The sequence below is a fragment of the Phacochoerus africanus genome, chromosome 12 (assembly GCF_016906955.1).
Source record: "Phacochoerus africanus isolate WHEZ1 chromosome 12, ROS_Pafr_v1, whole genome shotgun sequence".
Taxonomy (NCBI): domain Eukaryota; kingdom Metazoa; phylum Chordata; class Mammalia; order Artiodactyla; family Suidae; genus Phacochoerus; species Phacochoerus africanus.
Window position 1 is genome coordinate 6,163,668 of NC_062555.1, and position 26,098 is coordinate 6,189,765.

At 43.1% G+C, this 26,098-nt stretch overlaps 1 protein-coding gene across 8 annotated transcripts in view; it reads left to right on the forward strand.

Annotated features, from left to right (window-relative positions):
- UCHL5 (ubiquitin C-terminal hydrolase L5) overlaps positions 1–26,098 on the forward strand; it is a 36,775-nt gene that overhangs the window by 263 nt on the left and 10,414 nt on the right. For 2 of the 8 annotated variants that reach the window (XM_047755475.1, XM_047755476.1), the window contains exons 2-7: positions 9,003–9,066; positions 10,668–10,773; positions 19,765–19,890; positions 20,012–20,073; positions 20,153–20,283; positions 22,395–22,458. In XM_047755475.1, coding sequence (XP_047611431.1) covers positions 9,003–9,066; positions 10,668–10,773; positions 19,765–19,890; positions 20,012–20,073; positions 20,153–20,283; positions 22,395–22,458 — 553 coding nt within the window. Of the gene's footprint in view, positions 1–4; positions 223–9,002; positions 9,067–10,667; positions 10,849–19,764; positions 19,891–20,011; positions 20,074–20,152; positions 20,284–22,394; positions 22,459–26,098 lie in introns of those variants that run through there. The other 6 variants (XM_047755473.1, XM_047755474.1, XM_047755479.1 and 3 more) reach the window with 5 other exon arrangements.

Consider the following 26,098-nt stretch of genomic DNA (forward strand, 5'->3'; position numbering starts at 1 on the left):
CGGCGCCCGGAGGCTGTCGGGAAGTAGGCGGGGTGACGTGGGCTTGACGAGCCAGCGGCGGGTTTGCCGAGCTCAGGGGCCGGCGGCAGCTGCAGCCGGGGTCGGCCGGAGCCGGAGGGGGCGCGGGGCGGCGTTTGGCCGGGGCCATGACGGGCAATGCCGGGGAGTGGTGCCTCATGGAAAGCGACCCCGGAGTCTTCACCGAGCTCATTAAAGGATTCGGTGAGAGCCGCGGGGGCCGTCCTGGGTCGGGACTCAAGGGCGGAGGCCTGAGCCGGGCATGGAGTGCTTCCGTGCGGCCCCGCCGCCCCGTGTCTGAGGAGGAGGCGACTCCCCGAACCGTGGGGCCGGGGAAGGGCAGAGGCAGGACTCCGGCCCTCCTCGGCCGGGGGCAGGCGCGTCCCCGGGGCGAGCTGGGGAGCCACCCCACGAGGTCAGGGTCGTGGCGGTCCTCGGCCCCGCCGTGTCTCCGCGACTCGGCGCTCAAGTCCCAGCTCCCTCGACCCGCGCCGCCTTGATCACCGCGCAGCCCCCGTCCCGGCCAGCTGTGCCAGGTGCCCGACTCCGGCCCCTCGCCCCGCAGGCAAAGTCAGGTGTGCCTTGTCGAGGGTGGGGTCCGGGGCGCCCAGGAGCCCGACCTTTCTGGTTGCTGGCGGCGGCGCAGCGCGGGAGGGGGACGGGCCCTTCGGACGTCCGCACGGGCTGGCTGCGTGGGACGCCGGGGCCCCCGCGCTGGTTCTGCTCATTCGCGGCTTCCGGCGCAGGGTGCCTTCTCCAGCCGGTGCTCGAGACTGGAGGCCACAGGCTTGCCTCCGAATTTCCTTCTGGCTCTAGTCCTTGTCTCTCATCCCAGGTGATCAACATACTGGCCTCTTGAGCCTTCCCTGTCCCTCTTGTGCCCACCTTCTTCTTTGGCAGTAAGATTTGTGTGTAGCTGTTACATTTCCTCAAGGATTACTGATTTTAGCTGGTATGTTGAAACTTGTGCTGGGGTGGACATCCTCTGTTGATGTAGATACTGTCTGTGGTACGTAGCTGTCTATTTGGATATCATTTATCAGGCGTATATTGTTCGCCTCCTGTATCTCAGACACGCCAGTAGGGTTTGGGGATTTTTGATTTTAAAAACTGTAATTAATTATTTACTTATCTTGGCCATGCCTGCGAATTGCGGAAATGCCCGGATCAGGGATCAAACCTGTGCCGCAGCAGTGACGGCACCGGATCCTCAGGATCCCTAACTGCTAGGCCATCGGGGAACTCCGGGTTTGGGAATTTTTCAGGTGAATAAAGCAGGACTGCTGTTCTAAAGAACTAAGAAGCAAATTGTAATAGGGTGTATTAATTGCTGCTTTAGAGTATGTGCACATAGGTGGTGAGGACATAGGCAGATGAAAAGGCACAAACGGTAGCGAGGCTAAAGTATATGGCTTCGAGAACAGCTAAGGAAGGGACTATAACATGGTGTAACAGAGTAGAGGAGTGTTTGAATCTGAAGCCGAAAGGGTAAACTGAGGCCATGTTGGGCAGTGTGCATTGCCCTATAGTCCCTGGGGACTTAACTGTCAAAGCTATCTCAATGCTGAAATAACAGCTTTTTAAGTAAAAAATTTACTGTGTGTGGTGTGCACAGTGGATTGGAATGAAATGAAAGAAGCTAGAAGCTTCTCAAAATGGTCCTTTTCAGATGATGGGCTTGACATAAAGTCGTCAAGACTTTAGAGAGGAAGAGGTAGGTTCAGTCATTTTTGCCGTATTTAAATCCACAGGACTGTTAATTGACTGGGTGTACCCCAAAAGAGGTGAAAATCTTCTATGGTGTCTAGCTTGGGAGATTGGGAAGTACAGGCACAAGGGAAGAGTAGACTTGATGGACAAGAAAATGGGTTCAGCTTTGGACATTCACTGAGTTTGAGATGTCTGCAGATGTAGCTCTAAACTTTACCTTCAAAGCTTAACTTTTAGGACATATCAACGTTAACCCTAAGAAATGTTGTACCAGGCAAGTTTATTGATTTTAAAATTAAAAAAAAATAAAAATCAGTCCATTCTATCAACAGCTATTGTTTCAGTTTCACATGTGCAGAAAACTTGGAATTGAAGATAATTTTGAAATAAAGGCATGCCATAAGAGACTTATTATGGCTCTGTACCTTTTATACCTGCATATATGAAAAGTGAAGCTATAGTTATTCATGCATTGACTTGATTAGCCAAAGAACTTTGTAAAAAGTTGTGATGGTAGTTGTGTGTCGTCATCAGATGCTTCAAAGAGAAAATAAGTTTATTCTAATCTTCCCCTATTTTTTTTCTCATCTAATTCATTGATTCAAAAAAGAATTTTTTTTTGTCTTTTTGCCATTTCTTGGGCCGCTCCCGCGGCATATGGAGGTTCCCAGGCTAGGGGTCGAATCGGAGCTGTAGCCACCGGCCTACGCCAGAGCCACAGCAACGCGGGATCTGAGCTGCGTCTGCAACCTGCCCACAGCTCACGGCAGCGCTGGATCCTTAACCCACTGAGCAAGGGCAGGGATCGAACCCGCAACCTCATGGTTCCTAGTCGGATTCGTTAACCACTGAGCCACGACGGGAACTCCTCAAAAAAGCTTTTGAAAGTTCTTTCTTTCAAGTGAAACATCTTATTGTACTATGAATGCTAGTGTAAATTTAAGTTTCTTCCTGGAGGAGGGAATTATTTGTGAATTCAGTGAATATATAAAAATTTGGGTGGAATGTAATGTCATGGTAAAACAGAGTTTTTATTAAGAAACTGATGGGAGATCCCTGGTGGCTGAGTGGATTTGGCATTGTCACTGCTGAGGTGCAAGTCACTGCTATGGCATAGGTTCAGTCCCTGACCCGGGAACTTACTCATGCCACAGGTGTGACTGAAAAGAAAAAAGATGGAGGAGTTCCTGTCGTGGCACAGCGGAAGCAAATCTGACGAGGAACCATGAGGTTGCGGGTTCGATCCCTGGCCTCGCTCAGTGGGTTAAGGATCCAGCGTTGCTGTGGCTGTGGTGTAGGCCGGCAGCAGCAGCTCCGATTGGAGCCCTAGCCTGGGAACCTCCATATGCCATGGGTGTGGCCCTAAAAGGACAAAAGAAAAAAAAAAGAAAAGAAAAGAAAAAAGATGGAGCAGAACTAGACTTCTAATTGATAAAGTACATATATACTTCATAAATACAGCAAAACAAATTATGATAATCTACCAATTAAAAATAGAAGCTTTGAACTTCTAATTCCATCCAAGATGGAGTAACAGGGAATTAATTTACCATGACAAATCAGTGATTTCAGCTTTCACTTCAAGAAACTAGGAAAAGGAGTTTCTTTTGTGGCTCAGCAGGTTAAGAACACGATTTTGTGAGGATGCAGGTTTGATCCCTGGCCCACCTCAGTGGGTTAAGGATCTGGCATTGCCACAAGCTGTGGCATAGGCCTCAGCTGCAGTTCTGATTCAACCACTAGCCCTGGAACTTCCATATGCCGCAGGTGCAGCTGTAAAAAGGGGGGAAAAAAGAAACTAGAAAAAAAATGAGCAGATTAAACCTAATGTAAGCAGATTAAAAGAAATAGTAGCAATCAGAGTTGAAAGCAGTCAAATAGAAAAGAGAAAAATATTAGAGAAAGTCAATGAAAGTAAAAGCTGATTTCTCAAGGATCAATAAAATGGATACACCTCTAGTCAGAGTGACTGTTAAAAGGAGAGGATACAGATGACCAATATCAGGAATAAGAGAGATGACATTACTACTGATTCTACAGATGTTAAAAGGATAGGTGAATATATATATATATTTTTTTATTTTTGGCTGCCCTGCAACATACGGAGCTCAGGCCAGGGATCAGATCTGAGCTCAGTTGTAACCTAAGCTGCAGCTGGGCAATGCTGGATCCTTAACTCACTGTGCCAGGCTGGGGATGGAACCCACACCCCAGCGCTCCCAAGGTGCCACCAGTCCCGTTGTGCCACAGTAGGAGCTCCAGGATCAGTGAGTGCTCTAGGAAATATTTGTGCAAATAAATCTGAAGACTTAGATGAAATGTACAAATTCCTTTAAAGACAGAAATGACCAAAGTTCACTCAAGAAGTGGTAGGTAAACAGTGTAGCCTTATAAAGCAAAATGTTAATTTGAAACTTTCCTACCCAGACAAATGGCTTCACTGGTAAATTCTGTGGAATATTTAAGGAATAAGTAATACCTACCCAGACTTTTCTGAAAACATTGGAGAGGAGGAAACAACTTTCCACTTCATTTTATGAAGATCATCATTATCCAGACACCCCAATCCAAGATGTTACAAGAAAACTAGAGACCCATATCCACTATCAACATGGGTGTAAAAATTCTAAACAAAATTGTAGCAAATCAAGTCCATAATATATTGAATACAACCTATCCTGACTGAGATGAGCTTGTCACAGGAATTCAGAGTTGGTTTAACATTTGTGATTCAGTGTAATTCACCATATTAAGAAACCAAAAAAAAAAAACGTAATGAGTGTCTCAGTAAATGCAAAAGGTATTTGGAAAAATCCAACATCTGTTAAGAATCACGAAGTGTTAGATTTTATCCTGGTTGCCAGCTAACAAGTATGCCTGTCACCGCTTTGTAGATACTGTCCAGACAGCTTCAGCTTTAAGGGACAGAATCACTGCTGGCAAAGTCGGCAGCAGGACAGTTCCATTTGCAGTGGTTCCTCGGTCCTCCAAGTCCATGGAGTGGAGCTGGACACAGGTGGATGCTGTGCATGAGAGTCTCATGGCTAAGGAGCTCTGAGCTTAGAGGGCTCTCTCGCTCTCTCTTTTTTTTTTTTTTTTTTTTTTTTTTTAAATTTTGGCCTTGCCTTTTGCATGAAGATGTTCCCTGGCCAGGGATCAGACCCTAGCCATAATGTGGGATCCTTAACAACTAAGCCACTTGGGAACTCCATGGAGCTCCCAATTTTATAAAGAGGCTGCTAGCAAACTCAGCCTTTGGCTCTCGGAGGATGTAAGTCTTCCCTCTGCCTCAGAGGGTTACACTGTCTCTGCCTTTCAAGTCTGTTTATTATTTTGACATACACTCTTTGACATTATTATTTTGAGAAGAGAGTCCTGCACAAATCTGGTAAATTCTTAGAAGCAAGGAGTAATAGGAGGACACTATTGAGAATTGTCTCCCAACAAAATCCATCCTTTCTTTCTGTACCAAATACGCCCTTCCCTTAGCTACTCGACTGATCTGACCTGACCTGCAGGGCTGGTGCCAAATCTGTTTACCATTAGTCTCTTGAAGTGTTGACGTTAGGAAGCCAGGGGGCTTTCTCATCGTTGTGTTGACGTTTCCTCTTGGTTTAAGGCATTAACTCAGGTGTAGCAGTGGGCGTTGGTGACCGTGCAGACTCTGCCGGGGTCTGCGGGGAGAAGTCTAGCAGAATTCCCTCATCCTCAACTCTGGCCTGTGAGCTCAGGCAGACCTGAGTGACTCAGGGCCACGGTGGTGTTTACATGAAGGTCTGTTTCAGCCACTCCTAAGGTGCCTGTCACTTTGTTTTGGGGGAGAGGCAAGTTAATACTTGGCTCTCCCACCAGAAATCTAAGTATAGTTACGAGGGTGTCCACAGTACTTCGAAGGCAGGTGCTGTTACAGTCCTTGGGACCGACTTAGGGTCCGAGTTAACAGTGGCTCCAACTTAGGGCCCCTGCTCATGTCAGAGAGTCGAATCTAGTCCTTGTTTTTGGAGAGGTTGCCTGAGAGCCGATGGTCCGGCTTTTCCTATTTAGTCACGTCACCAGCTGTAACATTTGTCATGCCATGAAATAACTGAAAACAGGGTTAGGGGGGTTCCCGTTGTGGTGCAGCAGAAACAAATCCAACTGGTAACCAAGAGAGCGGGTTTGATCCCTGCCCTCGCTCAGTGGGTTAAGGATCCGGCCTTGCTGTGAGCTGTGGTGTAGGTTGTAGGTGCGGCTCGGGTCTGGTGTTGTGGCTGTGGCATAGGCTGGCGCCTACAGCTGTGATTCAGCCCCTAGCCTGGGAACCTCCATATGCCACAGATGCTGCCCTAAAAAGCAAAAAAAGAAAAAAAGAAAAAAAAAAGGAAAGAAAGGAAGAAAACGGGGTTAGGGAGGACATAACTGGGGCTGTTTTTTTGTGGGAGGTGCAGAAGCTGGGGTCATGCCTGCTGCTCCGGGTAGACCTGTTGATAAGGTTAGGGAACTAGCAATCCTGTGGTTGGAAGACAGCACCTGAGGCCCGCATACCTCAGATTCCATCCCAGGCACTGCAGCAGCTCTGGAGAGCCTCAGCAGGGTGTTTTTCTTGGGGAAAAAGGCTCCAGATATATTGTTGAGAAGATTATTTTTGAAATAAGGTTTGTAATAGAGCTATTTTGTAGAGCCACTAGTTTTATAATAAAAATGCATTAATCAAATATTTTTAAACATTTTAATTTAGCAAATTAATTACATTGTACTTAGTATTTTATAACTTAAAATCAATTTAATAATAACAGTGTTCTGATTTGAATGACAGCTTATTTGGTCATCCTATTTGAAACTTAATCCAGCTATTTAATAAAGTTTTTTCTAATCAGCGGAGTCTCCTACCTCTTAACTTCCAGAAGGTATCCTGTGTACCTTTCATATGCAAAGTATGTACTGTACTGTCTTTGAGTTATATGTTCTTGTCTTTGATTTATATGTTCTTGTTTCCTAGTAGATTAAAGTTCTTAAGTATTGTTCAGATAGTTTATTATTTTCTGTCTTGGACTTGGCACCTGCAGTTGGTTGAATCCATGGATACAGAACCAGTCGAAAATATTTGTTAAATAGCAGTGATTTGTTAGCTTTTAAAGCCTAGCCTCCCCTCAGCTTTTTACTTAGTATATGTGAGAGGAGTCAGCATTAAGTGATGCCTTGAGTTTAGTGTTTGAGAATGTTTACGTCACAAGAATTGTGTGGCTTGGAGGAAGCAGGTAGTATCCTTGTTGTAAACATGAGGAAAGTGAGGCTCAAAGACTTGTTCTTGCTCAGGGTAAAGAACTCGAAGGCAGTACTAGAATTAGAATCCACGTCTTGATTATCGTACATGAGGGAATTATGAGAATTGAATGTGCAAGGAGATAGGTGCTGACAGTTGAGCACACAGTTTTCCTTGCACAGCAGTGTGTATGTGTCTACCGTGAGATCATTTAAACGGTATTTCCACTTGAAATTGCATTTTTCCAAAAGATTTTGGGGCTCTTTTAATTCAGTGGCTTTTGTTGTGTTTTTGTGTGAGATGCGCGATGTTTTAATGTTTGGTCTTTTATAGTTGATTTGCAGCAGCAGCATCAGTGTTAACAATTGCCTTAGTGTCTTTTCGTGCCCGTCTCCACACTTGTAACTGTAGGTTTACATTTATAAGGTTTTTTCCGCAACTAAGTGTATGTGGATGTTGCACCCTGTTGTAGACATTCTGATTGTTTCTTGTTCTCTTCTCCTGCAAAAATACAGGAGAACTCTCCTTACACCTGTATCTTTAATAAAACTTGAGTGGGTGCTAAGAGATACTTGCTGAACAGGGCAGATCGAGGTCCTGAATTGCAAGAGCACCCGAAGTCTCAGGGTTGGTCCAACTTTTTTTTTTTTTAAACCCCTGGCTTTTGTAGGTGGTCTAAAGGCTTCTTCAGCTCTCACTTGAAGTATTCTGGACTATTAAAAAGTGCCCAGACTTTGGAATCAGACATGGGTTTTAAAGAGTTTCTTGACATATATTAGCTGTAGTGAATTAGGTTAACCTAACCACCTAATATCTCTAAGCCTCTTTCATGTGATACTTGCCTTGCAGGGATTGGAGAAAGTGCATTTAAAGCACTTTATTCGTAGAAGATCCTGGTAAATTTGGCTCTTTTTTTCTGCTGTGATAGTAATACCAGCTGACATTTAGCGAACCCTTAGAGTGTGCAGGGCAGTGTGCTAAATGTATCTCATGCAGAGTAAATTATCTAAAGAGATAATAAGGTAACTCGTTTATACCTCAAACCAGCTCTGTGAGTATGGCGAACAGAGCAGTTCATTGGTCCTATAATTAGTAAATGGAGGAGCCAGGGTTCACATTGGAGGCCGAGCTCTTAACGAATTCTCCATCACTGCACCGTGAATTACTGGAGCAGGGTTCTTGACCTTGGTACTTTGGCCGTGCCTTGTAGTGATTAGACACTTGGGTTGGATAACTGATTTCATCCTAACACTTCGGGCCAGATTGTTCTTTTTGTTGTTGGCTCTTCTGTGCTTTGCGTCCCCACCCTTAAGTGACAATAGTGGCAGTAAAAATGTCTCCAGATGCTTTGAAATGTTCCCCAGGGAACAAAAAATTACCCTGGTTGAGAACCTCTGTTCTTGAAGAAGAGCAGGTTTAGTACGGGATTCTGATGTCGTTGAAATTAAACTAAATTTAATTTAAAATGTATAGAATTAGGATTTAAGATGCAGTTGGCACGAAACATGTGATTTGAAAGTCACTGTTAGGTAGTAGTTAACCATTACGACTTAAAAAAAAGCATACAGTGGGAAAATGAGAAGGCCGAGAGCAGAGCTGTGGCACCTCAGCAGCTGAATGAAGGGAGTGGGTGGAGAGGAGCCAGAGATTGAGAGAGACTGAGAGGGACAGTCATGGGGTGGGACTTACGGAAAATCTTTGAGCTTTTTAAAGTTAGAAAGTAGTATGTTCCCATTGTAAATAATTAGAATATAATGAAGGAACAGGACTCGATTGTGAGTTTTATCCATTTTACCACTTGTCATGTCTTACTGCCCCCAAATGTGCATCTGTTCCCTCCAGCCCTCCCTAAGGTTCATGGACTTATAAGGTTCATGGACTTATAAGTGGTGGATTGATTGATTTTTATAATTTATTTATTTTGTCAAAGTATATTGATTTCAAATGTGCATTTCTTTCAGTTAGGGTTTTATTTAATGGCAAAGAAAGAATGAGTTATTTTGCTTTCTCAAGAAATAATTTCTTGTTTCAGGTTGCCGAGGAGCCCAAGTAGAAGAAATATGGAGTTTAGAGCCTGAGAATTTTGAAAAATTAAAGTAAGTGTATTTTTAGTTATGTTAGAAAGAATATGTCTGTATTTACACAAACTTTTGTCTGTTTATTTTACTTGGATTACCTTACGCTGAAAACAGTGTCTCCTTTAAGGTTTTTTTCAGCTCTGTGAGGTATGGGTGTTATTATTCCCATTTTATAACCAAGAACCTGAGACTCATAGATGAGTAATTTGCAAGGGTTTCAGAACTCTGTGCTTCCAAATCAACAATGTACTGATCGAGTGATTTTTTTTTTTTCTTCTAACAACATTCACTTATAGATCAATAGTGTTAGAACATGGAACGCATTTTAACGTAAAACGCGTGAATAGCAGGTCACTCTACAAAGCCATGCTTAATAGATAATGTATATTAATAGTAGTTCAGAATTTGTTTATATGTAATTACATTGCTTCTTGGGGAGGTTACTATTCAGATTCCAAATGTTCAGGCCAGAAAGTGCCTTCCTCTTAGCCCATCCCTCTGAGCCTCTTCTTATTCCCCCACCAGCCAACCTGCCTGCTCTGAAGCCTTAACACCCTGTATTGCAAATGGGGGTTGGAGAGGGGCTTTCCCTTGGGGGAGCGTTCTCAGAGTCCCAGGGGGGACTGTCGGGATATTTTTTTTAATTGTTCCCCTCTGTTTGCCCCTTCCCCACAAAAAGAGCAATCATTTTAGATGGAATAAGAGATAAATTCTAGCCGAGAATTTATCAGGGAAGGTTAATTAAAGATGCATCATTTGTTATGTCTTTAGGGGACAGGAAAGCTTTTTGTTGCATGGAAGGCAGTGGTGAAAGATAGGCTGGAAAGAACCCTAAAGCAGATTTAAGGGTTCACGGGGGGCATTCCTCCTTTTGGGAGGTGGATGACTTCATCATGCAGGAGGTGCAGCATCCAGTCAGGACTTAGAAGAATGAAGGTGACTTCCTCTATTTCCTACTGTGCATGTTCTCAGCCAGTTGCTCGTGAGCATCCTGTGAGAACTTTATTCGTGTATACTGGGACTCAGTCTAGAGTTAACAATTTCTTCTATTTTGTTATGTTCTTTCTGTTTTTAAGTGAGGTGATAGAAGGTAGAATTGAATAATCGACAGATTTGACAATAAACCTTTCATTACAATTCCATTTTAATTGATGTAATTTCAAGTTTTTTAGCCTTGTCTTGGGCAGCATTCTAGTAACTATGGGTAGCAATAGAAATCTTTTTTTTTTTTTTTGTCTTTTTGCCATTTCTTGGGCCGCTTCTGCGGCATGTGGAGGTTCCCAGGCTAGGGGTCTAATGAGAGCTGCAGCCACCGGCCCACACCAGAGCCACAGCAATGCAGGATCCGAGCCGCATCTGCAACCCACACCACAGCCCACGGCAATGCGGGATCGTCAACCCACTGAGCAAGGGCAGGGACTGAACCCGCAACCTCATGGTTCCTAGTCGGATTCGTTAACCACTGCGCCACGACGGGAACTCTAGAAATCTTTTTAACAAATGTTCAGATTTACTTCATTTGCATTGTATTTCTTAAGTAGCTGACTAAAACTTAATATATTGACAGTGTGTTATAAGAAGCAAGATTTGGTGTCCATAATTTGTATTTTATTTTGTAGGCCAGTTCATGGGCTGATTTTTCTTTTCAAGTGGCAGCCCGGAGAAGAACCAGCAGGCTCTGTGGTTCAGGACTCCCGACTTGACACGATATTTTTTGCCAAGCAGGTATGGTCCTTGGATATGCTGACCTCAAGAGCAACCCTTTTTATCAACAGGACTCTACGGGACTCTTTTCCACCTGTGAGTCTTTAATGTAGTGGTGCTCCAACTTTTTGGTTTTACACTTGCTTTTTTTTTTCGTTTTGTCTTTTTAGGGCCCACCCACGACGTATGGAAGCTCCCAGGCTAGTGATTGAATCAGAGCTGCAGCTGCCGGCCTACACCACAGCCACAGCAATGCGGGATCCAAGCCGCATCTGCAGCCTACACCCGCAGATCGAACCCGCATCCTCATGGATGCTAGTCAGGTTCTTAACCTGCTGAGCCACAATGGCAATTCCTACATTCTTAAAAATTATTGCGATCCCCAAAGACTTTCTGTCTGTGTGGATTATTTATTAATGTTTGTCACTTATACATTAAAACGGAGACATTTAGGAGGGTTCCTGTTGTGGTTTGATGGGCTAAGGACCTGATGTTGTCTCGGTAAGGATGCGTGTTTGATCCCTGGCCTGGCTCACTGGGTTAAGGATCTGGGCTCCAATTCAGCCCCTAGCCTGGGAACTTCCATTTACTGCAGGTGTGACCTTACACAGAAAAGAAAAAAAAAAAACCTAGACATTTAAAATATTTATTAATTGATTTAAAAATAACAAATTCCTTGTATTGTTAATGGTAACATATTTTTAAATGAAACATAGGTATATTGCAAAAGAGTAGTGAAAGGAAGGTATTGTTTTACATTTTTGTAAATATCTTTAATGCCTGGCTTAATTGCACACAGCTGGATTCTCCTGTCTGCCTCTTTATTCGTTCTCTTGCAGTGTTTTTGTTTTATTTTTTGTTGAAGCTCATGAAGAAAATTCAGTCTCCCATATATGTGTAGTTGGAGGGGGAAGAGTATGTTAGTTTCTTATTAAGGAAATTATGGATATGTTTGATATTATTTAAAAAACACCAGAAATGTTCCACTTCTAAAGATTGGTTGTAATATGACATCTGAAATCATCAATGAGCTTTGTATTTTGTTATATTAAAATCTTTTGGTTTATCTTGCTCTTCAAAAGGCTCATTTACTCATACAGGATCTGATAACATCATGCACTGGTCGTTTTGAAAATTTGCTGACTTACACAGATCTTCTAAATGTGGACTCATTTGACTATTTTAGTTATATCCATTGTCAGTAAAGCCCAGTCGTTAATATTACCATTTATGTCATCAGAAAAGTTGTTAAGTCTCATGAAACTCAAACTCACAGTGGCGGATCGAAGTCTTAAAAAATCCTAATTTTCACTTGAAAGTGCTGATTTTATCCAGGACAACAAATACTGTCAGGTGTTTTCCTTGAAGTGACAGACTCGTTTCCCCTGTTTTCAAGAAACTATCTGCCAGACACCCTGTCTGAACAACGGTGTGTGTTTGCCGTATGTCCTTTAAAATCAGAGCGAATGTTCCAGGAAAACAGCAGCCGGCTTAGCCGACAGCTCAGACGGTCGAGCTCGTGGCCGTCCTGGAGACAGCCAGCACGTTTGGGTTTGCAGCAGAAGGGCTCTGCTTGTACTGTCTGTCTCATTCACTGGGGCTTGTACTCTGAGGTAAAAATGGAAGAAAAATAATTTTGACTGCTTTAGCAAAGACATGCTTCAGTAAAACTAATTTTTTGTCTTGTTAATATAATGTATATTATTATAAGGCCTAAGTATTTTTAAGGTGTAGAAAGTACTCTAGGAGTTCCTATTGTGGCTCAGCAAGTAAAGACCCATAGGATGTGGGTTCAATCCCTGACCTTGCTCAGTGGATTAAAAGATCCAGTGTTGTTGCAGGCTTGCAGTGTTGGTCACAGATGCGTCTCAGATCTGGTGTTGCTGTGGCTGTGGTTCAGGCCAGCAGCTGCAGCTCCAATTCAACCCCTAGCCTGGGAACTTCCATATGCTGCAGATGTGGCTGTAAAAAAAAAAGAGGAGTTCCCTTTGTGGCTCAGTGGTAACAAACCTGACTAGCATCCATGAGGATGCAGGTTCAGTCCCTGGCCTTGCTCAATGGGTTAAGGATCCGGTGTTGCCGTGAGCTGTGGTCTAGGTTACCGACATGGTTCGGATCTGGCGTCGCTGTGGCTATGTCGTAGGCCAGCAGCTACAGCTCCAATTTGACCCCTAGCCTGGGAACCTCCATATGCCATGGGTCTGGCCCTAAAAATAAATAAATAAATCCTAGAGTACGGATTTATAATTTTTAGAGTCCCTTGATATTTTTCTAGTTCTGTATTACATTTCTGCCTTACTATAATGTTTTATTTGTATTGCATTGGTCCTGCCACATTTATTAATATGTCAGTAGTGATTTCCCATAGTTTCATATTTTTATACTATATTATGCTCGTTTCAATTAAATTGATCAGTAATGCAATGCCATCTATCAGTCTTTGTAGTGTATACCTCCTCTGAGCATATGCTAGTTTATAGTGTGTATTGCCTAAATATATAATCCTTGGTGGTAGACTTGAAGAGCTGATAGTAATGATTTCCAATCCAGTGTTTCTAGACTCAGAGGAATACTTTCAGGTATTTAAGGATTTTGATTAAAATTATATTATTTGTGATGAGGTCATACAGATTAAGTGTGTAGTTTTGGTACTTGTGGATGGAGTTGCATCAGTTCGTAGAGATAATGCTGCCTTGTTATCTGCTGATCATATGCTCTAATTGAGAGTGTGCATGTGTGTGGATCACTGATTAGCAAAATACTGAGCAAAAGATACTGTCTTCTGGTAATTAAGTTCGTGTATGAGGATCCAGGAATGACCTTCTTGGTGACGGTTCTCTGCAAAACAGTGTTGTCTTGTTACCTCTTCAATGATGAGAAAGCTAAGCTCTGTCTGACTTACTGCCCAAGGTCATGTAGCCTTGCTTGGTGCTGGGTTTGTGTGTTTCTCCACCTGTTCAGTCTTTCAGGAAAGGATGGTTGAGTGTCTGCAGTGTGCCAGGTGCTGTGCCCATGCTTGGGGAATGATCCCTCCCCTCTAGGGTGTTTCGCGTCAAGGGGAGGAGATGGGTATTAATCAGCGAAGTGCACAATTACAGGGGTAACAGGTGCTCCAGGGAGTGAGGTGAGAACCATGTTCTGAGGTTGGAAACAATCTGTTAAGACTGTCTTCACTTCACACACCAACCGCAGGGGTCAGAGTCCCCCAAACCACCGTCACTTCTGACACCTGCAAGTTTAGCAAGTCCCCAGGAGCGCCCTCATGTTCTCTAGTTTGTTAGAAAAGCTCATTGACCTCACCGTTGTCGCCTACGACAGTGAGAGGCTACAGATTAAATCCAGCCAAGGGAAGAGACGCCTGGGGCAGAGTCCAGGAAAGTTCCATCTGCACAGCGTCTGGTTGTCTTCTCCTACGGGGGTCACAGATGGCGGTACCTTGCATGGAAGTGGCGTGTGACAGTGTGCAGGGTGTGGCCATTCGGGCCATCTCGGCCATTCCTGGTATCTGGAGTTTTCTTTGGCCCTCCATCTCCAGCCACCCTGGAGGTTGAGCTGATACTGCTGACCCAGAACCCTAAGCCACAGTGTGCCCACAGCCCCCAGGGAGACAAGACGCTTTTATGAGGCATGGCTTTGCAAGAGGTGAGAGCTCAGCTGCCAGGAGCCAAGGCGAAGGCCAGCCTCTCTGGGGGCCGGATTCAGCCCTTTACTGCACACATAGCCGTGGGACCCATCCCTTGAGAGGTCTGAGAAAGCGTCTCCGAATGAGGGACGATTCCGCCGAAATCTGAAGGTTAAGCGGGTATTGTCTGGGGAGAGAGGCTGAGGGTGGCCCCAGATTCCTAGGAGCGTCATGGCGCAAGAGAGTTAGGCTGTAAAACGTCCTTCGGTCGGGCGATGTGACTGGGGCGGGGGAGCAGGCGCGACACCCCGGCCGGAGAGGCGCAGCTGGAAGAGCGGCCTGTCAGTCCGCTTTCAGGGCGGCTCGGCGGAGACCCGGCGGTTCGTAAGCAGCGCGAGGAGTCCTCTTTCACAGCCACTGTGGCGCCTGGCCGGACCACAGGCCCTCTCGCTTTGTTCCTTTGTGTGTGGTTTCTACCCAAAGGGGACGTCGTGGTCCCGGCGGCTGATGCAGCTCCGGCCGTCCTGTCTCGGTGCCCCCTCCAGCCAGCAGGAGGGGCGCCACTCCCCGCTCCCTGGCGACACTTGCCGGAACCTGCCCGCGCCCACATGCTTTCTCTTTGGCCAGACCTCAGTCACGTGGCTGAGGCGAGTGGGAACTGTCCTCATTCCAGGGGGACGTGGACCCAGATACAACTTGGACCCTCTGTTCGAATGGACCAGGAAGAAGGTGGCTCCTAGAGAAGAGCTGCCTGCGCCCGCCGCAGAGTCGGGTCACGCAGGACGTCTTGGGCCGTGCCCGAGGCTTTTGTCTCTACCCCAAGAGCAGTAGGTTCCCGAGGTGTCTGAGGAGGGGGCCTCGATCAGGGTTCTTCTAGAGGAGATGACTTGGGCTCCAGTGTGGGGAGAGCAGCGGAGGAGGAGGGCGAGGTGCAGGATGCGAGACGGCACATAGTTAGGAGGCTCTCGCAGCGGTCCGTGCACGACTGCTCCGGGGGTAGATGTGAACAGGTTGGGAGCAAACTCCCTTATGATACGCCCTTACCGTGATGGTTGGTTACAGAGATGCGGGAAGAGAGCATACCAGGGAGGATGCCTGTGTTTTTTTCATTTTTCCCTTTAAAAAATGATAATCCTTGATCGATGACACACACTCATAGCCTCCTTTTGTTTGTTTATTTGGCTACTTTAAGAACTCACCACCCCAGTAAACTTGAACTCTGTCCCTCCCTTCATCCAGGTAACCCCAAGGTTGAATTCTCTATGCTGTTGCCTTATTTCCTTTTACTGTATTTTTTTCTAATCTTCAAAAGGCTGTGTTTTTGTAAAAAGGATCATGCTCTATGTAGTTTGGGAGGACTTACTTTTTTGACTTGATATTAGATATTATTAAATTTTTGTGTCTGTTTTGCTTTTTCCAGGGCTGCTCCTGCAGCATATCATATGGAGGTTCCCAGGCTAGGGGTCTAATCGGAGCTGTAGCCACCGGCCTACACCACAGCCACAGCAACATGGGATCCGAGCCGTGTCTGCGACCTACACCACAGCTCATAGCAACGCCGGATCCTCAACCCCCTGAGCAAGGCCAGGGATCGAACCTATAACCTCATGGTTCCTAGTCAGATTTGTTAACCACTGCGCCACAACGGGAACGCCGATATTATAGATGAGTAAGATTTATCCATAAGATGTTTATTATGGTAGTTATTTTGCTGCTGCAAATAGTAATTGCATGAAATACATAAAGAGTGTTTACTCTCTGGATCAGCATTCCACTTTTCCACCTGCCATTTCACTTTCTAGGTTTCAGCCAACTCTGGCTGAGAATGTTAAATGAAATAAACCGGTTTTATTTTATTTTGTTCGTCTTCTTGTCTTTTAGGGCCGCACTGGCGGCATGTGGAGGTTGCCAGGCTAGGGGTTGAATTGGAGCTGTAGCTCCTGCTCTACACCACAGCTCAGGGCAACACCACATTCTTAACCCACCAAGCAAGGTCAGGGATCAAACTCGCGTCCTCGTAGATGCTAGTCAGGTTCATCAACCACTGAGCCATGGTGGGAACTCCCTAATAAACCAGTTTTAAATCATGTGCTGTTCTGGAATGTGTGGTGAAATCTCATGCTGTCCTTCTCTGTCCCATGTGGGATGTGAAGACTCCCTTTGCCCTCGTGTGTGCTGCCAGCCCGTTAGTGTAGGGAAAAATATCATATACATCAGGGGTTGGTACTGTCCATCTTTGAGGCATCCACTCACCAGGGGTCTTGGAAGGTCTCACCCAAGGGTAATTGGATTCTTGTGCTATATATAGCATAACCACTTGGTGGCGCTAAACTCATTTTAGAACCAGCAGGGCTGTCTTTTATAGCCATGACTGTTCACTCATGCACAAAATGAGCTTAATAAATTGTGGACAGCGTAAATCCTTATTTTATTTATTTTTTTTTTAGAGCCACACCTGCAGCATATGGAAGTTCCCAGGCTAAGGGTCTAGTTGGAGCTGCACCTGCTGGCCTACAGCCACAACAATGCCAGATCCAAGCCTCATCTGCAACTTACACCACAGCTCGTGGCAATACCAGATCCTTAACCCACTGAATGGTGCCAGTGATCAAACCCACATCCTCATGGGTACTAGTTGGATTTGTAACTGCCGAGCCACAATGGGAACTCTGCATAAATCCTTATTAACATCAGAAGACCAGTATCCAAAGATCTTTCTTTTCTCTCCTTTAAAAAAAAAAACTTGAGAGAGAGCGAGACGAAGAAGCAGCTTTGGAGTTCCTCTTGTGGCTCAGCAGGTTAAGAACCCGACCATGTCTACAAGGATTCTGGGTTTGATCCCTGACCTTGAAGTTCAGTGGGTTAAGGATCCCGCATTGCCGCAGGCTGCTGTGTAGGTTGCAGATGTAGCTTTGATATTGTGTGGCTTTGGCATAGGCCTGCAGTTGCAGCTGCAATTTGGGAACTCACATTTACAACAGATGCCTCTGTAAAAAGAGAAAAAGCTTTATTGGGGGTTCGCATTGTGGCTCAGCAGAAACAAACTTGACTAGTATCCATGAGGACTCGGGTTTGAGCACCAGCCTCGCCCAGTGGGTTAAGGATCTGGTGTTGCCATGGGTTGTGATAGTATGAAGACATGGCTCAGATGTGGTATTCCTGTGGCTGTGGCTGGCAGCTACAGCTCCAGTTCGACCCCTAGCCTGGGAATTTCCACATGCTGTGGGTGCGGCCCTAGTTAAAAAAAAAAAAAAAAGACAAAAAGAAGCTTTATTGAAATATAATTGATACACAAAACCCGCACATGTTTAATATATACAGTTTGATGAGTTTGGAAGGCAATTTTTTCCCTAATTCTTAAAAAATAAATTCTTAGAGCGATGGATTACTGATTTGTAGTCCTTAGATCATAGGAACGTTTGATAGTATTTTCTCCCATAGCCTCAGCATCTGGCCTAACATTGGGTACAGATTATGGCTTTAGTGTGTCATCATTTTGAAAGAACGTATGAATGAGTACAAATTTTAACTTTTGCTGACTTCCTCCTACCAACCCACACTCCGATAATTTTGGTCCAAGATAAGGGAGCATGAAATCTTGTTTCAGTTAATGACCTTTGTGATACCGCCTTTAATCATTCCAAATATTCATCCAAATTTACTTAAGAACTGTGATTCAGGTCAGGATACATATTAAAAGAAACAAGCAGCAATGTTAATTGGATTCTGGATCTCCTGTTAGATTTCCCTAATTGGCAATCATAAGGTAGTTTTGAGTACAAAATGATTAAGAGAAATTATGGGAGTGTAGTTTGAGAACTGTTCTCTACTTCAGAAAACAGTCTTAGGGCATTTCTCAAACTTACTGCGGTGAAAAACCTGAGAACTGGTGGATATTCACAAGACCTCAGAAGGCTCTGGCAACAGAAAAGTAGAGGAATATAAGAGTTAATGAGGGAAGATAATTGAAAATTTTTCTTTTGAAATCAGTCAAGATAAAAATAATTTACCAAACTGTAAAATCATAAGCACATTAGCATTTTTGGAAAGACTCTAATAGAAAATGGTATTTAATTACAAAATAGTAAAAAAATAAATAAATAAATAAAGCAATAGAACTAAGCTGTACTTCAAAAAAAATTATTTTTTGAAGTTCCTGTTGTGGCCCAGTGGGTTAAGAAACTGACAAATATCCCTGAGGATGCAAGTTCAATTCCTCACCTTGCTCTGGGCTAAGGATGATTCAGCGTTGCTACAAGCTGTAGCATAGGTCACAGATGCAGCTCACATCCCATAGTCCTGTGGCATAGACCTGCAGCTGCAGCTTCTGTTCGACCCCCAGCCCAGGAACTTTGATATGCTGCAGGTGCGGCCCTAAAATGGAGGGAAAAGTCATTTTTCAGGTTTAGATCAGTTAACTTTGCTGGTGTTCGCACTGATCCCCTGTGCCTCTTTCCATGTCTGTCATCTCAGCCCGTGTAGATGCTGTAGGGAGTGTGGCAGAAGCCCTTGTCTGTAAGTAGGTGTGGTCTTGTTGGAGAGACCACATGCGTCCAGAGCCAGCCTCGAGTGGTGGGCAAGTGCATGACGTTCTAGAACCAGATCACCTGCCTCTTGCTTAGCTCTGTGCCCTTGGGGCAGGCTTCTTACCTCCTTGTGCCTCAGCTTCCACAGACGTAAAGGGGGGATAACAACATTACTCCTTCATAGGTCGTTGACAGGATTGGAAGAATTAATACATGTGGAATGCCTAGCAAAGTACCTGGCACATAGTAAGTGCTATCTAAATGAACTCTGACTAGAATCTGTCAAATAAACAGTATTAATTAACAGTTAATACCTGTTAGTAAGTTGTTAAATAAACAATGGCTAGATGACAGTGCTGTAAAGCTGGAAAATGTGTGGGCCGTGTATACACTTCTCAGAATTCAAATGAGGGAAGAAGCTAATGTGAGTTGTTGGATAATTTCCGTAAGAGCCAAGTAGGTGAGTTGGAGCTTGCTGCGGTCCTATAATAGGGGTTGAATGTTTATAGATAGAAATGAGCTTAGGAGGAATTGACTAGGAGGGAAGGAAAAGCTCTTCTGGCTTATTAATCAGATGTGTTTTAGACCAGGAAAGAGTGGCCTTGCTACCCTAACCAGATTGGTCTTCAGTGAGATGATGAGTTCATTTAATTTATTTGATTTCCTAGAATCTTCAGTTCCAGAATTGCAGCAAATTGCTGAAAAGAGATCAGAATGGAAATTGATCTTGTTTATCATACTTACGCTAAGACTATGCGAAATAAAATTTGGAAACTTAATTTTTTCATATTTGGAGGATTACTGTCATCAGTTGAAATATTTTTTTTAACAAATTGATAATATTTTTGCTTTTATATTTTACAGGTAATTAATAATGCTTGTGCTACTCAAGCCATAGTAAGTGTGTTATTGAACTGTACCCATCAGGATGTCCATTTAGGAGAGACATTGTCAGAGTTTAAGGAATTCTCACAAAGTTTTGATGCAGCTGTGAGTATAATTTTATTATTCCTAAAACGCCCAATTTGTAGTGCTTCTTACTTTAATAGGTTACTGTTAAAATAAGTAAAGTGTTAAGTGGAAATAATGTATTGATTATTGTTTATTTCAGATGAAAGGTTTGGCACTGAGTAATTCGGATGTGATTCGCCAAGTACACAACAGTTTCGCCAGGTAGAGACGCTGTGTGTTCAGTAAATACTGTTTCTTTCTTTGCTTGTTTGTCTCTCACTTTTTTTCTTTTCCACTGTAGACAGCAAATGTTTGAATTTGATGCAAAGACATCAGCAAAAGAAGAAGATGCTTTTCACTTTGTCAGTTACGTTCCTGTGAATGGAAGACTGTACGAATTAGATGGATTAAGAGAAGGACCGATCGATTTAGGTAATCTGGTTCCTATTGCTGGTATTTCACCTTTGACAAGGAAAAAAGATTGGCTGTTCACCTTTGTTTCAGCCACAGTGCTGCCTAAGTTTGGAAAGGGGGGAGGCCTGTAAGGTATAGTATCAAGCAGGCCCTAAGCTCTTCGGTACTGTAAGAAATTAAGTAGCAGGTACCAAGGGCAGAATTGACTGCTGTAGTGCATTTAGTTTTGTCCTAAGAGAAAAAAATTTTTAACCTGTAGATTACATAATTTATTTTTTATTTTTCAGTTAACTTGTGAAAACTTCTTCTTTTAGTGAACTCAAGTTATTGTCATTTTTAACCTGTCGACAGATACTAGCTCTGTCATCTTGTATTCAAAGTATTTTCCTTTGGATCATTCAGAATCACTGTAATTCAATGTTTAACACTCTAAAAATATTTTCCTTTAAAGTTTCTACTTAAGTAGGGCATCAGTGTGCCGCCCTTTGTGCCAAAGGGTAGATTTATGCTGATCCCACCCATCTCCAATCTTGAGCCAACTATTAATTGGTTATTGAGACTGAGGGTACAGTTGGTGGTTCTGGTACAGCAATGAACTAATAGGCCCTCAAAGGAATTTTAACTCCGTGTTTTTACCTCATTAAGTTTTCTTTCTTTTTTTAAAATTAGGTTTAAGTCCTAATTTTAAGATCTATTTTAATGAAACCTATTTTAATGGAATCTAACGTTATCCGCTATTCATAAAACTTTATACTTTGAGATTTTTAAAAAAATTAACAGGGAGTTCCTGTCATGGCTCAGTGGTTAGCAAACCCAGCTAGCATCCATGAGGACACGGGTTCAATCCCTGGCCTCGCTCATTGGGTTAAGGATCCGGCGTTGCATGAGCTGTGGTGTGTGGTGTAGGTCACAGAGGTGGCTCTGATCCCCCCTTGCTGTGGCTGTGGTGTAGGCCGGCAAGCAGCCATAGTTCCAATTTGTCCCCTAGCCCTGAAACTTCCATATGTCTCAGCTGTGGCCCTAAAAAAACAAAAGACAAAAAAAATTTTTTTTAAATGAAAAAATTTACAATTTCATTTTGCTTGTACCAAAATAACCATGCCCATGTCTAGAACCAACAGTTCATCTAATGAAGAGTTACATGTTTAAAAATACTTATTTTTTGTTGTGGCTCAGCAGAAATGAATCTGACTAGTATCTATGAGAATGCAGGTTTGATCCCTGGCCTCGCTCAGTGGGTTAAGGATCTGGCATTGCCATGAGCTGTGGTGTAGTTCACAGACATGGCTTGGATCTGGCGTGGCTGTGGTGTAGGCTGGCAGCTACAGCTCTGATTCGACGCCTAGCCTGGGAACCTCCATGTGCTGTGGGTGCAGCCCTAAAAAGCCAAAAAAAAAAAAACCACCAAAAACTTAATTTTCTTTGTTTCACACAGAAAATTAATAGAGTGTTCTTTTGATTCCCTGGAAATTGATTTTCTCTGATTTGATGGTTGGTCTGATCTCTCCATTTTTTCTCTTGGTTTCTATCTGGTCAGCCATTCTCTATTCATTAGATGGATCAGATATGAAGGAAATAAAATGTCAAAACTATTCTTAGCCAGTTTTGTTATACAGCTCGTGGCTATGCTAAAATTTGGGTGAAAAAGAGGATTGAAAACAACTGGCTAAACTTAGTTTTGCATTATATGAGGACTTCAGGTTCTGTTTGGTTTTGTTTTTTTCTCTATAGTTATGGTGGTGAGGAGCCAGACAAGGATTGACTCCTTATTTTGCCACTAGCAGGTGTGCTGGTTTTTCTTAGCCCCCAGTTTTCATCATCTCAAACGTGAAGATAGTTACCCTGTCTTCAGAGTCATGAGTTTTAATGAAGTAATTCCCTAATTCACTGCGTTCTCAGACACTTGTTTAGCACTGCCAAGTGACACAGTAAGGAGCAATGCAAATGATGACAATAATCTTTCCCCAGCCATGACTAAGAAAGAGTTGAAGCTTAACGCAGTTATGCTAAAAGGGTTTTACTGTCTTGAATATGCTAAAAGATTAGTTAAAAGATGTTTTGGACCAAACTATTGAAATAATGTTACTGTTGATACTGTTGGACATAAATGCTTTTAAATTTCTTTCTAGGTGCATGCAATCAAGATGACTGGATCAGCGCAGTGAGGCCAGTCATAGAAAAAAGGATACAAAAGTAAATGCTCAGCTCGTCTCATTGGAATAACTAATGCTTCGGTTTTTAAACATTCTGTAAACCTTTATTGTATTGTTGTTTTAGCAAAACTTATTGAATCTCTCTCTCTCTCTTTTTTTTTTAAATGACTGCACCCGTGGCATGTGGAAGTTCCTGGGCCGGGAATTGAACCCAAGCCCCAGTTGCAACCTAAGATCCACGGCTCTGGATCCTTTACCCCACTGGTCCCACCTGCACCTTCACAGAGACCCGAGCTGTGCAGTCAGGTTCTTAACCTACTGTATCACAGCAGGAACTCCTTCAACATCTCCTTTTGATGGGATTAGTATGCTTAGGAAATCCATTCAGAAAATCTAAATTCTGCATAGCAGTACGTCATCATGTCTTTATAGAAATTATACATGCACACCTCCATTAAGTTAGATATTTTGGGAGTTCCCGTCGTGGCGCAGTGGTTGACGAATCCGACTAGGAACCATGAGGTTGCAGGTTCGATCCCTGCCCTTGCTCAGCAGGTCAAGGTTCTGGCGTTGCCGTGAGCTGTGGTGTAGGTCGCAGACGTGGCTCGGATCCTGCATTGCTGTAGCTCTGGCGTAGACTGGCAGCTACAGCTCCCATTCGACCCCTAGCCTGGGAACCTCCATATGCCGCAGGAGTGGCCCAAGAAATGGCAAAAAGACAAAAAAAAAAAAAAAGTTAGATATTTTGTACAGTTACTTTGTAGTCTTGTTTTTAGGAGTATCTTTTTCAAACTAAACTTTATTTTGAGGTAATTATATATTCACATTCAGTTTTAAAAATAAATCACCGAGGGAGTTCCTGCTATGGTACCAGGGACTAATGATTTGGCTTGTCTCTGTGGCATTGCTGGTTTGATCCCCAGCCCGGTGCCATGGTTAAGGATCCAGTGTTGCCGCAGCTGTGGCCTAGGTCAGGAGCATCTTGGATTCAGTCCCTGGCATGATAATTTCCACAGGCCGAGGGTACAGCCAAAGAAGAAAAAAGAAAAAAAAAAATACAGTGAGGTCCTATGTACCCTTTACCCTGCAGCGGTAGCATCTTGCAAAAATACGGTCACAGCCAGATCTTGACATTGATGTAGCCAAGATACAGAATAGTTCTATCACCACACTTGCTCTTCATGTTGCCTTTTTATAGCTACACCCACTCTTCCCTCCCACCACCACCCCCCATCCTTAATCACTAGTTTTATAATTTCTGTCACTTACAGAATGCTCCATAAATGGATTGATGTAATATGTATGATTGGCTTTTTGAATTGGCTTCTTTCACTTAGCATAGTTCTCTGGAGATTCTAGGCCGCTGATGTGGCAGTAGTGCATTCTTTACCCTTAAAAGACAGCTGGATTGTTTCCAGTTTGGGGCTATTATGAATAAAGCTGCAGTAAACACTTGCATGCAGATTTTTGTAAAAATGTAAGGTTTGGTTTCTTTGATTGCCAAGGGGTGCACTTGCTGAGTTGTATGGTAAATGCATGTTTGATTTTTTAAGAAATTGGCAGACTCTTCCAGGGTGGCTCTACTATTTTATTTTATATTCCCACCAGCAGTGTAGTATGAATGATCCATTTTCTCCGCAACCTTAGCTAGCATTTGGTTTTGTCAGAATTTTTTATTTTAGCCATTTTGATAGGTGGGTACTGATACGTCATTGTGGTTTTGGTCTGCATTTCCCTAATGACTGATGTTGAAAATCTTTTCCTGCCTTGTGTTTATTTTGTAACTGGGTTGTTTGCTTTTTGACTCTTGAGCCTTGAAGTTCTTCACATACTCTAGATAATTACTTGTCCTTGGTCATAAGTGTTGTATGAAGATATTCTCCTCCAGTCTACAGGCCGTTCTTTGATCCTCCCGACGTGGCCTTTCGCAGAGCAAACACACTTAATTCTGACAAAGTCTCATCTGTCAGTCTTTCCAGCTATGAATTGTGTTTTTGTTATCTAGTCTAAGAATTCTTTGCCTCTCCCTAGACTCCAAAGGTTTTCTCCTCCTTTTTCTAAAAGGCTTATAGTTTAACATTTTTACGTTTAATTCTGTAATCCATTTTGAATGAATTTTTGTGTGATGTGAAGTTTATTCAAGGTTTATTTTTTTGTCTCCGTTTGTCCAGCTGGTCTAGCACCATTTATTAAAAAGGTTGTCCTTCCTCTACTGAACTGCTCCTGCATCCTTGTTAAAAAACTGTTTGTGAATTCACTGTTGTGTCCCAGGTCTCTTTGTCTGCTCTCTGCCAGTACTACAGGCTTGATTACCATAGCTGTACGTTGTGAAATCAGGTAGCTCGATGCCTCCAACTTTATGCCTCCAGTTTTATTCTTTTCCCCCTCAAAATTGTTTTAGCTGTTGTAGTTACTTTACTTTCCTGTGTAGATTTTTAGTATAATCTTGTCTGTCTACAAAAGTTCATCTGGGACTTTGATAGGAACTGTGTCAAACATCAATTTTGGGAAAATTGGCATTTTTACTGTGGCATTTTACCTTTTTTCTTGCAATCCATGAATTGGTGTGTCTCTCATCTGCTTGGATCTACTCTAATTTCTTTCATCAGCATTTTTTAGTTTTCAGCATACTAGTTCCATACATGTTTTGTCATGTTTATACTCAAATGCTTCATATTTTTTGAATGGTTACAAAAGGTAGTGTGTTTTTATTTTCAGTTTACATGTGATCATTGTTAGCATAAGAAATGCAGGTGATTTTTTTCCTTTATCTTGTATCCTTTGACCTTGTTGAAATGATCCACCATTTTAGAAGGTGTGTGTGTGTGTGTGTGTGTGTGTGTGTGTGTGTGTGTGTGTGTGAATTCCATGGCATTTCCTACATAGATAATCATGTTTTCAAAGAGGGACAGTTTTGAATTTGTCTGTTTCCAGTTTTAATTCTGTCAGTTTTGCTTCACATGTTTTTGCAGGTCTGTTTGGTGCATAAACATCTATAATCACTGTTTCTTCTTGGTGGATCGACCTTTTCGTTATTGCGCAATATCCCTCTCTAGTAATTTTCTTTGCTTTGACGTTTATCTCATGGTAACATAGCCACTCCTGCTTTCTTTTCATGAATGAAAGAAAAATATGCATGAAATACATGGACGATGTTTTTTTTATATCCTTTTACTTTCAACCTATTTCATTGTATTTGAAGTGAATTTCTTAAAGGCAGCATACATGACCATGTTTTTTAGTCTGCTCTGCCATTCTCTGTTTCATTTGGTGGGTTTAGCCATTTCCATGGAATGTAATGGATTTATAAAATTACATGTAAAATGAAATGTATTTAATAGAATACGTTTAATTAATTAATTAATACAATATAATAATAATGATATGTTATGATTTAAATCTACCATTTAAATTTTTTCTCTTTTCTTTGTTTTCTTTTTCTTTTTTTTTTTTTTTTGTCTTTTTGCTATTTCTTTGGGCCGCTGCCGCGGCATATGGAGGTTCCCAGGCTAGGGGTCGAATCGGAGCTGCAGCCACCGGCCTATGCCAGAGCCACAGCAACGCGGGATCCTAGCCGCGTCTGCAACCCACACCACAGCTCACGGCAACGCCGGATCGTTAACCCACTGAGCAAGGGCAGGGACCGAACCCACAACCTCATGGTTCCTAGTCGGATTCGT